Source organism: Peromyscus eremicus, chromosome 2 (assembly GCF_949786415.1).
Source record: "Peromyscus eremicus chromosome 2, PerEre_H2_v1, whole genome shotgun sequence".
Classification (NCBI taxonomy): domain Eukaryota; kingdom Metazoa; phylum Chordata; class Mammalia; order Rodentia; family Cricetidae; genus Peromyscus; species Peromyscus eremicus.
The window spans coordinates 33499623-33512781 of record NC_081417.1 but is presented as its reverse complement, the minus strand read 5'-3'; the positions used below and the strand labels follow the sequence as shown (position 1 = coordinate 33512781).

General features: G+C 39.7%; 1 protein-coding gene across 6 annotated transcripts in view; it reads left to right on the top strand.

Moving 5' to 3' along the window:
- Positions 1 to 13159, top strand: part of Gdap1 (ganglioside induced differentiation associated protein 1) — a 60619-nt gene that overhangs the window by 45267 nt on the left and 2193 nt on the right. For 5 of the 6 annotated variants that reach the window (XM_059253977.1, XM_059253974.1, XM_059253975.1 and 2 more), the window contains 4 exons: positions 176 to 485; positions 1612 to 1804; positions 10429 to 10602; positions 11850 to 11944. In XM_059253977.1, coding sequence (XP_059109960.1) covers positions 369 to 485; positions 1612 to 1804; positions 10429 to 10602; positions 11850 to 11944 — 579 coding nt within the window. In that variant the 5' untranslated portion in view covers positions 176 to 368. Of the gene's footprint in view, positions 1 to 175; positions 486 to 1611; positions 1805 to 10428; positions 10603 to 11849; positions 11945 to 13159 lie in introns of those variants that run through there. The other variant, XM_059253979.1, reaches the window with a different exon arrangement.

Sequence of the window (13159 nt, the reverse complement as noted above, 5' to 3'; positions counted from 1 at the left end):
CGTTTGCACCAAAGTAAAAGCCCTTGAATGTCTTGCGAAACTGGCGCTTTTATGCCCAAGCAACGTGCAAAGCCCACAAGTAATTTGCTATCATCATTTTTCCTTGCCCTCCAAACTAGACAGTCATAGTTTAGAAATTTTCCCTACCTAAAAATCATCCCATTACATCATGCAGGTAACTTCTCAAGGGCCTCTCCAGACCAGGCGCCACAGCTTCCTTGGCCTGAAACTACATTTCCCAGAAGCCAGTTCGTCTGCGGAGCGCGTCCTTCCCGCCACAGGGGGCCCTGGGAAACCAAAGGACGCCGTGGAGAGCTTCCCTGGCGCAAGGGCCCACCGACGAGGCTGCCCGACCCCCGCACCCCGAAATGGCTCGGAGGCAGGACGAGGCGCGGGTGGGCGCGCCCCTGAGGGCGGAAGGCGGGCCGGACGCGGAGGTCAGGCTCATTCTGTACCACTGGACGCACTCCTTCAGCTCTCAAAAGGTAACGGCCCGGAGCCGAGGGCCGCGCTCGGGTTCAGCACCGGGACAGCTCCCTTGCTGTGGCGGCCCGCGGGCCTCCAACCGGGGGCCTGCAAGGTTGGAGTGCACCAAGTGAGGACCCGCAGACTGAGGAAGGCAGTGACACAGGCACTGTCACTCAGGAAGCGCCACTGAGAAGCATCGCACTCAGCATTTGGCCTAGAGGCTTTGCCCTCTTGAGCTCTGGGCCCTGGAGAGCGAGGGAGGAGGAGAGTGCCTTCTTGCAACCCCTGAATCCTCCTGAAAATAAATAAACAAACAAACAAACATATATATACACAGAGTCATAGAGTCATAGTTTTTGAGACAGGATCTCGAAGTGCAACCCTGGCCAACCTGGAACTTGCTGTGTTGACCAAGCTGTCCTCGAATCTGTGGCAACCTTTCTACCTTGGGCTCTCCTACTGTTGGGATTGCAGTCTTGGGTCACCTTGTTAGTTCTTCGTTTTTTGTTCCTTTAAATACAGAAGTTTGGTATTTAGCCTAGAGATAGAATCCTTGCCTAGCAAGCTCAAGGCCCTGAGTTTGGCAATCTCTGGCACCAGAAGAGGGAAAAAAGACAAAATCATGTGAAGACACCACCCCACCCAAAGGGAATGAAATTGCTTTTATTTTCCCATGCCTGCATGCTTTGGCAAAGGTCCAAACATATATTTGTACTGAAGGTGGTCCTGTAGGGGTTCAGCTAGAGCTGGAGTTACAGGCCCTTGTCAACCACTCAATGTGGGTGCTGGGAATCAAGCTTGGGTCATCTGCAAGAGCCATACATTTTCTTAAATGCTCAGCCCTCTATTTCAGGGTTTTTGCCTCGGGAGGATACATAGTTTGGTTTAGCGCACAGAGGCCACCGTGATGAAGGAGAGAGAATGATTGTAATGAAGACAGAATAATTTTCCCTCCTCACTTTTTCTTCTATAATTTATAGAAGTAAGCTGCCAGGATGTTGTTCATTCATTCCTTCTAGCAACAGACATCATTAAATGAACATTTCAAGTGCTGCTAGCTCAGGAAGCCAACCAAGGTGGCTTAGCTGAATCCAGAGAAGACTTTTAACTGAAAACAGTAGTAACCCCTGTGAACTCTTCCAGGTGCGCTTGGTAATTGCTGAAAAGGCATTGAAGTGCGAGGAACATGATGTAAGTCTGCCCCTGAGTGAACACAATGAGCCTTGGTTTATGCGTTTGAACTCAACTGGAGAAGTGCCTGTCCTTATCCACGGGGAAAACATAATTTGTGAGGCCACTCAGATCATTGATTATCTTGAACAGACTTTCCTGGATGGTAATGTTAAGGCTATTTGTGATTTCTTGGCTTTATTTTCTACATAAGCCCTGCCCCCAACTTTCCCCCCTCCTCCTCTCTTTCTCCCTCTCTTGTCTATTTTATGGTGGTGGTTTAGTGATTTAAAAGCCTTTTCCATTTCCAGAAGTGCACAAATACACACCTATCACAAATTTCAAATTGGCCAGTGCAAATGTTAATGTCAAAACTTTCAAATTCACTTGCAGAAAACTGCAGGTATGTGGTTCCAGTGGTGGTAATTTATTAGCCTTAAAGTAAAATTCATGATGTTGATCCTTAGTATATATAGTGAAAATAAATTTCATCTTAGAAACAAGAGGAAAAGAGGATTAAATATTAGAGAAGAAGGAATAGATTGTTACTATGGGTTCTTGATTCTAGTTACTTCTGCATAGTTTTTAATCCTTTCTAAGGAATTATAGGGTTTAAATGTGTCATGTTTTTAATAATGATCATTTATGGTTGCTTATATGTCAGGCATTTTATATTTCAATTTTAGCCAGTTGTCCAGAGAGCTCCTCAGAAGCAGGTGTGGAATCTGAAAGAAGTGTAGAGACTAGTCATTCCCATTTTGCATGGGAGGAAAGAGAAATAGAGGGTTTGTCTAAGGTAATGTAACCATTTTATGGCAAGGTCTTTGGTCTTCAAAGCCTTCAGCGTGTACCATTTCCTGTTTCCTTTGCCACGTACAGATTGTCCTGCTTGTTTCTAATGACAGCCCTTTCAGGTCAGCTGTAGCTTAGTGACCAGACGAGGCTGACAGAGCAGACATGGCTGACCACTAGCAGAACTGAGAGCAGAGCGTAGGCTGTGCATTTTCTTCAGTTCTCTTCCAAACAGCAATCTACGGGCCATCCAGCTGCTTGCTACTGTCCTGATGCTAACCCAGCCATTAAGGTCAGCTTATAACCCCAAATTAAGGAAGCTGTGGAAATAAATTAATGGGCCACAAAATGTCTAAGGTACCTAGAAGGAATTAGATATTAGACCTAATGGAGGAAATAGATTAGGAACTCATAATCTTATCTGAGTGGAGACGTGCCATCATTTTTAATTTAATTATTTAAAGTAAATTTATTATTTATTATTATTAATTTAAGTTAATGATTCAGAACTCTCCAGAAGTTTTAACTGAAGGTGGCCTTGACCTAAAGCAAATGGCGAAAAGAGCTATTTTCCTTTTACCATTACTGGCTATCCATATATGTTTAGATGCTGGGACTGTGCTGAAAATGGAGACTAATTGATTTAAGAAACATTTTCTCAATCTTGAGCTTTTTGGAAATGGATAAGACTATTAATAATTTGTTATTCTTGAGAGAAATGATTAGAATAATAGGAACAAAGCAAAAATAATTGTGTAATAATTCTATTTTAAATGACCAAAACTTTAAAAAGATAGCTTATTTTTCATGTACTATATATAACACCATGTTACATGTATTATATAACATTATATATCTATCTATATATTTAGCACATATATTGTATAACACATGAGAAATAATATATAAACCTTGCTTCAACTAATACAACTTGTATCATTATTTCAGTTCTTCCTTCACATCTGATTATTCTCTTCTTTACCTCATATGAAGCAATGCTTTATACTAAATGTTAATTATAGTTGGTTTCTTAAAATTTTCCTTAGATTTTACTTTTATAATATAAAAATAATTTGCTAAGTTATATAAACCACAGCCAAATGGGAGGAAAGGGGTTTTGTTGGTTTGTTTTTGAAGTAGAATTTAAGCTCAGGTTGATCTCAGATTTGCCCTGTGGAAGTAACTATTTCTTTTGATAACTTTGTTGAACTAGATAAAGCACTGGTTGAATGATAGGACGGAAATGTGAAAAGCATGGGCTTTAATTCTGGTTGAGCTTCTTTAGTGAGGGAGCCATCAATTGCCCTCAACACTGGCCTGATGCTGCTATTCACTTGTTGAATATTGTTTGTAATCATTGGACTAGGTGATGCAATTTTGTCATGGTAAAATAAAGCAAATCCAACTAACTCTTCATTTTCTTCTTTCCCAGGGGAGTAGTTACCCAACTGGGGAAGATTAAAAAAGATTAGGACTTCTATAGTTTGGGGCAGATATGATGACAGCCAGACCAGTTTGCAGGTCAAGATAGAATTTACCTCAGGATATAGAAATTTAAACAAACAGCAAACATAAGCATTGCTGCAATTATAATCCAGACAGTTTATCATTAAGAACTCAGGGGAATAAGAAAAGAGCCATGCTATTTGTCAAGGAACAGGACAGATGGAGTACCAACCTTGTCAAAGTCTATTTCTTCACCAGCAGCACTGACATCATCTGATAGATTATTTACAATGCGGAGTTTCAGGCCTCATAGCAAAGCGAGTGAGTTAGGATCTTGTTTGACAAGAGGCCCAAGTGATTTATGTGTGCATTAAAACTTTAGACGAATGCTATAAATTACTGTGTTATGCGCAAAGCAGTGCTGCAAATTACTCTATCTGGCAAAGTTTTAGAATGGATTTCCAACTTACTTTTTCTTTTTCTTTTTCATCCTTCCAAGTTGGAGAACTACTTTGCTTGGAAAGAGCAAAGAGTGAAATAAGAGTTGACTAGTTCTGTTTATCTCTGCAAGTGATAACATTGCTACAGTTAAAAAAAAACTTAAAATTTTAAGTTTTTATGTCTGTCAGTAGAAGGAACTAATTTAAGTTTTACATTGTTGGAGAATATTATAAATACCTTTTAAAATGTGTTTAGTATGTATGAACCATGGTTTGAAATGTAGTGTATGTTGATTCAAGTAGAACATTTGCGATTATATAATGTTCTTATGGAGTAAAGACATAGATATGACTAGAGATTGGTAAGTAAAACACATCTGCAGATGAATTAATTACACACTGAAGAATATTGATGCATAAGCTTATTACACAAAGTTGACCCTCCAGCTACAAACTCTTATTTTACTTATTAATATTTAGATGACTTTTAAATCACTCTAAGATCTGTGAGGTCAGATACTATTTCATTAAAAGCTGTACACTTATGCTTCCTGTAAGTAGGTACTCCATAGTAGATATTTGATAAATAATTTTGAATGGATAAAATGAATGAAGTATGGGAGGCCTACCCATTTCTCTGTGTGAGGTCTCCTCCCACTTTTCCCCCAGGGTACTCTAGAGGAGGGAGGAGTGAGAAATATTTAGATAGAAAGATAGAGGGGAGAGAAACAGATAGAAACACAGGATAGACTCACGAGGGCCTGGATCAATATCTACTGGTCCCTCCTGTCTCTTCTAAAGGGCCTTTTGTAGGAATGCCAAGGGGTGGAACAAAAGACCTCCTCCTAGCACAGCCAAGTGCAGACCCTTCCAATCACCTGGTAACCACACATGTAGTCAAGCAGTTCTCTAATGCAGCCCTGCTGGGTAAAGCAAGCTCAGATCTTACCAGGAAACCTTTGTGGGCCTCCACAATGAAAAATTATTGAAATATATGTTAGCCTGGATGGGGCTTTCTAGTGGTATTTTATTGATTGATTGTTTGAAGTTCTAGGGATCAACCTATAGCTTCATGCATGCTAGGCAAGTACTCCATCACTAAGCTATACTGTCAGCCCCCAGTGATGTTCTTTTAAGCCTGTTTCTTGACTTGAGTTTAATATACAAATGAATAAAGACATTAAAGAAATGGTATCATATTTATGAATGATAGAAAAGCTAAGATAATTAAAATGATAGCTATCTTATAAAATGTTTCTTGTGGAATAAGAATAAACCAGAAAACTAAGATAAAGTTTGATAAGATTAATGTAATGTGAATTTTGGTTTTAAAAATTAGTTGCAATTAGAATGGGTAAGAGACCTGATAGTAAGTTGCCAGGCTACAGTGGTCTCAGGTTGTTTTTAAAAGTATTAGTTCTCTCCAGACTGCAAAAACTGTAGTGCTCTGCATCTTAAGCTGGTCTTAATATTTGCTATTTTTGTCTCTCTACAAATGGAATTTAGAGGAATGGCAGGATGATAATAACTAGGTTTTATGAGGTGCATCATTTTCCATGGTTATAATAAGAGCTCTTTAGGTATAGTTATTTAACTAAAGGCCAAATTGTGAACTGGTGTCCTTGCTGTTAGTTGCTATCCTTTGTTAGCCAGTTACTGTGAATTATGCTAAAAAAAGCATTTTGCTCAATCATTTTGTATATTGATACTCATATATTTGCATCTTGTGCCTTTGGGATATCTGCTAAATAATTGGCAGTTGTACAGAAGAAATTTGAGTCAAGACACTTTTTAAAAGTCTTAATCTAAACTAGTGATTATCTAAGTTGGATAATAGTTAGATTTGATTATTATTACTATTATTACTTTTGAAAGCAGGTTCATGGAGATATGAGTGATATTCCCAAGGGCAAGACTTTGGTTAAGGAGGAATTCAGACTTTCTCATTTATAACTGCTCATCCGAGGGCTGGCTGAGAGTGCTGTCTAGATCCATTCCCTCAGGACCATTTAGCAGGGTTTAATTAGGTGCACACTCTTGGGATATGCAGAGATAGTTCAAAGACCTCAAATCATTAGAAGCTTGTTAGTTTTCAAAGACATTTTCTATCTATCAGTTTGACAAGAACCTGCCCTTATATATGCATATGGTGTTATATTTAGTTTTGTAAATTGTTTTGTGTCCATGATGCATTTTTCAATCTGGCATATAATGAAGAAAACTATATGAGAGGAACACATTGATTAAGGTAGGTGAGATATGACACTGAGCAAACACAGGGATAGGGATAGGACAAGGTGAATAAGCACACTAATGTGGATGTTTAAATTGAACTACTTCTTGTAATACCCTAAATCTTCCAGTAAAATTGAATTCGGTTTTAACTAGGTAAAAAGCAAACAAATAAACAAAAAACCAAAAAGATCATTAAATAAGTATAAAATACTAGAATATATGATACTTATTATTTCTAAATATCTCAGTGGTAACCCAGAATCCTGGATGTTACATGGTGTTTTTTTTTGTTTGTTTGTTTTGTTTTGTTTTGTTTTGTTTTTGTTTTTCAAGACAGGGTTTCTCTGTGTAGCTTTGCGCCTTTCCTGGGACTCACTTGGTAGCCCAGGCTGGCCTCGAACTCACAGAGATCCGCCTGGCTCTGCCTCCGGAGTGCTGGGATTAAAGGCGTGCGCCACCACCGCCCGGCTAGTTATATGGTGTTTTTATGATATGATATATAATGACTCCTTGAAAATCATGTCTGGTGTCTTATGTCTATCATTGAAAATATTGTTAAAAAGTAGGATTTGGTTTGGAAATAAATTATCCTGGTATAATATTAAAATAATATAGAAATATGATTAGGAAATATAAATTCAAAAACACAATTTTGTCACTATATATTGAAATTTAATCATAACATTAAAAGAATATCAATTTGAAGTCATCATTTTATTCTATTTAAAATATTTTATGGATTTATTTATTTTATTTTGCTTATCTATTTTATATGTTTAAGTGCCTTAGGTACTTGGAATTTAATCCAGGGCCTGGTAAATGACTAGCATATATTCTTGCAGAACCATACCTCTAGCTCCTACTTACTATTCTTCAGGTCACTAGACCTGGCTGCATTATTGCTGCTTTACCTCCAATGCTTGCACCTCCTTTCATCACCTGCTTTAAAAACTCCCTGACTTCCTTTCCTGACCCGTGTGCTTTGTATTACTCACACTCCTGCCTGAGGTAGAACACCAAGAAAAAGCATTTTTAAAATTATCTGTATCATGACACTCTATGGAAGAGTTAGAAAATAAAATAAGATGAGATTGAGAGAGAGGATGTGTATCATTCAAGAGAAAAACAATTGCCTTGTGCTTGTCTGAGTACTCACTACATAGCCCACCCTGGCCTAGAACTCACCATCATCCTGGATTAGCCTTCTATGTGCTGGGAATGCAGGCATGTGCTACTCGCTGGGCTTGATCGTCTTTTGAAAAAGTTTCCAGAGACAGTGAATGCTGTATGCTTTGGTGTGAAATGAGGTGGCCTATGTGACACTGGCCAGGGCACCTGTGAAGTACTTAGGGAAGGGGAGCTGGGAAGAGGACATGGGTGCAGTGGGCATCTTCTACTGTGCCTGACAAAGAGCTTCATCAGATGGTGGATACCAGTGGGGCACTGAAGAGAAGAAAAACATGCTCATGGCTTTAAGCATTTGTTCTCCTTTGAAAAAGTCAGGCTTATCCAGATGGATCAGATCCAGAAAACACTTCAATGTTACTATTCTTCCTCTTGTTCACCTTTCTGGGAAGGAAGTGCTATGTTCTTTTGGAGAAAGCTGCAGGGCCTGGCACTAGAAAGCAGCCTGACCTAAGAGCCAGGAGCCATAAACTTGTCATTTGGGAAGCATTCAAAAATGTACTGTTTATGGTTATTAACCTGAGGCTCCTGGACTGCTAAGGCAGTGCTTCTTCAGGTTTTTGGATCCCTTTGTCTTAAAAATTATTGAGGACATTTGAGAGCTTTGGTTTATGTGGGTCAATATTTACTATTTAGAAACGAATCAGAAAAATTTAAAGTCCTAGATCACTTAATTATCAGGACTATCACCATTCCACTAGCTGTCAGTGTGACAGATCCAGTGTGTTTTATGAGGCCCTCTAGAAAGCTCTTTTGCAACTGGAGAGGTAACAAGAGTAAAAAGCCTTCAGCATCATGCCGTTGCTGTAAAAAGTCTGGAATTTGTGAATCCCCTAAAGTGTCTTTGGGAAGCCTGTAGATCCTCAATTCACACGTTAAGAACTAAGTCTCTGGATCCATGAGTAGAAGGAGAATTGAGATCTTAGATAAGTGTAAAAAGTGTCTTTAATTTTGCTTACTTCTAACAGGACTTTGTCATTTTTTATTACCAATACAGATAAACCAAAACAGTCAGGAATGCAGTAACTTTGTTACCAATAGGAAATCACAGATATGTCCCTAGCATATTAAGTTATTATAGATATCTTGATACTTTTAAATTAGGAAAGTCATCATATCTGATGCTGGATATTAATAATCTGTTAAAGAAGTATACATGTTAATGTTTTATAAATTAGAATTATTTTGTCTTATATTTTATGCATCTAAGGACATTATTATTTTAAGACAAGGGCAGTAGCACATGCAAGGGTGTGAGTGCTTCACCGTTTCAAAGCTTCTGGCTTATTGTCCTAATGGAAGTGAATTTGCTAGAGAACTGGTAGTATTACTGAGATCCTGAAAAGTCTGTGTAAGGAGCTAATTAAGGCATGTAGTGTCGAGAGGCGGGGTGTGGTATAGGCTGTGTCCCTGTGTTGTTTTCATATGGGGTCTGTAATGAAGTGTGTGGTTGTCTGAGTCTGTGTTGGGGAACGTGGTTCATGCTTTGTCATTATTCTAAGGCAGCCTTTAACATGGTGCTGTCGAGCTGGACATCAGACATTTGCCTACTGGTTTGAGGAATTATCCATGCTTTTCTCTTAGAGAGTCAGAAATTGCCCTCTCTAACCTGAGCCAAGAAACGAGTGAATGAGGAATATCTAGGCTTTCCTTGCACTAGTGTGAATGAGCTAGTTGGCGTTTTTCAGAACCATTTGAGAGGCAGGTTAGGAAATGATTCTGAAGGAACTTAGCCTGACCTTTGGGTCTCATTCTTCACTTTTATCTTTTTGGATACTCTTTGAAATATAAATTCTTAAAAGATATGACAATATAATAAGCAGAGCATTGTTTTAGTAGTCAGGTGACATTGTTTTTGTTCTGCCTTTAATAGCTGTGGGGTCCTGGGCTAACTTTCCAGTATCCATATCCTAGTATCTGTATTAAGTATCACAGAACTTCCCCAATGCAAATGTTCTAAGAACTTGGGGGTGTGACAACTTAGTACAATTAATCGTGTACTGAGTATGTGTCAAGTATTTATTGGGCTTGAGGGGTTTGTCAGAGAATGATATGTGCTCCCAGACCATAAGAGGTTTACAGTCTAGATTTTCACCAGCAAGTGAAGATTTAGGCAGAACGAGTTTGCCAGGAGTAGATCGCTAACAATTTAAGGAAAGTGAAGATGGGGTTTTTAAGCAAAAGCCTTTTCTACTTTATATAGATTGTTATTTCATAGTCACTTAGTATCACTAACCACTCGGTATTACTTGACGCATAGAAACGAGTGGTCCTTGATTATCTTCTTGTAATAAAAAGGAATTCACCTATACTTTTCCTTGTCCCAAAGATATTCATGAAGTGAAAAGATACAGCTATGTACAAGGTGGTAGGGACTATAGCAGAGTACATTCTGTGTTTTGTGGCATGCAGAGGAAGGCACAGATGAGGAAGTGAGGGACTTGAGGGTTGAGCAGGAATTTACAAGGTGGAGAAATGAGAGCATGCTAGCAGGCCATGGTTTGGAATCTGCTCTGGTGCATCAGGCTGTTTCAAATGTTGGCTCTCTGGGCTGGAAAGACTTCATTTTATGAATGCGCAACTATAGTGAGATGTTAAGGGTGAGGCACTACAGTTTTTGCTTTTGGATGTAGTGTCTTATTTGTAGCCTTTCCTCCATTGTTTGTATTTATATTTTCTATGTGTATTTTAGAAAGAACACCCAGGTTAATGCCTGATAAAGGAAGCATGTATTACCCACGAGTGCAGCATTACCGAGAGCTTCTTGATTCCTTGCCTATGGATGCTTACACACATGGCTGCATTTTACATCCTGAACTCACTGTGGATTCCATGATCCCCGCTTATGCAACCACAAGGATTCGCAGTATGTAAAACTCTTACAATCTGGGGATTGATTGTGCCTAAAGTTTCTTATCATTTTGAGACTTGACATGTCTTCTGGTCACTGAGAGAGGATTGGGAAATAGGATTGTTGAGTTTGTTTCATGGCTGTGCATGGGTCTGCATCAATTTAATAACTTGTCAGGTCAATCTATTCCTCCACCATCTCACTAGATACATAGTATCTAGTAAGCCTAATGTGTCAGCATTTGCTTTTGAGGCCAGACTTGGATAAAACTTAGAAAAGTGACTGATGGAAAAGTAGAGAATGTTCTCCACATGTTCTCAAACAGATTGACTGGAAGTCAGAATAGCTGGCACCTTCTTGGGTACATGGGCAACTGGGTTCACATTCCTGGTCCTTAATTGTTGTTTCATGATGGGGGGAAGCTGGACTAGAGGATGTCTAGTCATCACCTCTGCTCAGTGACTGGAGATTTTTCTGAGATTGAGAAATTCTTCCTACTTCCAGTCAGGAGGATCTGTAGGGTCCACATGTGAGATGTGGAGCAGAAGAAAGTGTATTCTGCAGGATAGTTGGCTCTGTTTAGGAAGGACAGAGTGGCACTTGTCATACTTGGGAGTGTTTGGAGACACTCAATCCCGAGTCTTCTAAACCCAGAAGCCATGGTTTTTTCTTACGTGAAGTCTCACCTTGTTGTTTTATTACTTCTTCTCCTTCCTTTTTGATACCTTTTTCTTCACCCATCTCTTCTTTCCTTTGTCTTCTTCCCTCTCTTCTCCCCTTCCCTATTCCCTCTCCTCTTCTCTCCCCTTCTCTCTACCCTGCCCTCTCCTCCTCCTCTCTTTCCGTGTATTATTCTTCCTTCTCTTCCTAAGTATTTAGAATGTGATTTGAAACACAACCTCTGACTACAGCTTTATCACCTATAGTTAACATTATTTTCAAAACCAGGTTTCCTTTACTTTCATCAGAGAAAGTGCAAGAGCCACGGAAAGGTAAGGCAGTTCAGTGGCACAGAACTCAAAGGTGTCAAGCCTTGCTGTAGCTGCGCACAGAAGATACTCAGAAAGTCCTTGGACTGTGTGATAGGTGTTTTCTAGCTACATTTTAAATGGGGAAACTGAGGCAGACAAAGTATGTCCATGATAGCAGCAGGCTACCAGTCACAAAGCTCATAGTCTCGTCAAGGTGTGTCCCCACATCTCCCTATGTCTGTGACATGAGGGGGAAATATTTTTCCATTTCAAAAATATTTTTATTTTCAGGCCAGATTGGTAACACAGAGTCGGAACTGAAGAAACTTGCTGAAGAAAACCCTGACTTACAAGAGGCATACATTGCCAAACAGAAGCGGCTTAAGGTAAGTGACCAGGCTGGCTCTACTTCACATCACTGTATTCTTTCTGGAAAAGAAGAATGCTGTTTCTAGACTACCCTTTACTGTTGTAGATCATTGGTGCACGTGATACCTGTGACCTGTGCTCTGACTTTAGAAAGACTTCTGAATCCATTACAGCAGCATGTGAGCCTAGAGGATCACATGCTTCCAGGGCAGCCTGGGCTACAAAGTAAGATACTGTCTCAGATACTCCCAAACAAAAACAAACTTCCAAACCAAAAAAAAAAAAAGAAAGAAAATGAAAAAAAAAAAAGAACTTTCTTTATTATATATTTGATAGTCGGACCCAGTGATAATTATCTGATAAGCAGATATTGAGCATGCTGGTTGCCATGGAGGGTGATAAATGTAAGTTCCAGTTAATACAATACAGGAATATCTCATAGCAGGTAGTAAGCCATTTTAAGGCCTCCATGTGTTAGCTGACTTGCTCTGCCCATCATAAGGATCATCAGTAATAGCCTCTATTTTCTATTGGTTCTTTGCCCATGCCCAGGCAACACATGGAAGCTTTCCCCTATCACATGTAGCAAATGGCACTTCCAACTCTCCCTCCACTTCCTACCTTCCTTATCCTCTCTTAGCTGAATGGGCTCAGAGTACATGCTCCCATAGTTACTCTTCTTACCTTCCAAAATCACATTTAGACTTCTCTTATATTCCTTCTTTCTCCTTTTGGTATGTGCATATGTGTGTGCATGTGTTTCTGCACATTGAGGCCAGAGGGGAGCATTAGGACCCTCTTCCTTATTTTTGAGACAAGTTCTCCTACTGACTTGAGACTCACTGATTTGGCTAGGCAAGCTGGACAATGAGGTCCAGGGATCTGCCTGTCTCTGCCTCCTCAAGATGGGGTTACAAATGTGTGCCATCACTCCTAGCTTTTTAAAAGCAGAATCTGAAACTCCAACTCTGGTCATCATGCTTTCAAGACAAGCGTTTTACAGGCGGAGCTACCTCCCTCCAATGAGACCTTCTGCTTTTTTCTTGCCTCTTTCATTAGTCACCTGAGACTTCTCAGCTTCTATTCTTGAGTTGAGTGTTAGAGGAGAATCTTCATGGTTCTCATGTTGTTTGTCCTTACTGGTTAACTGGGGACTCTTAGGAGTTGCCAGTAAGTACTGGGTCTGCTCCTGAGGTGATCTCATAGCTGGAGTAGTTCCTCATTTTTCTCTG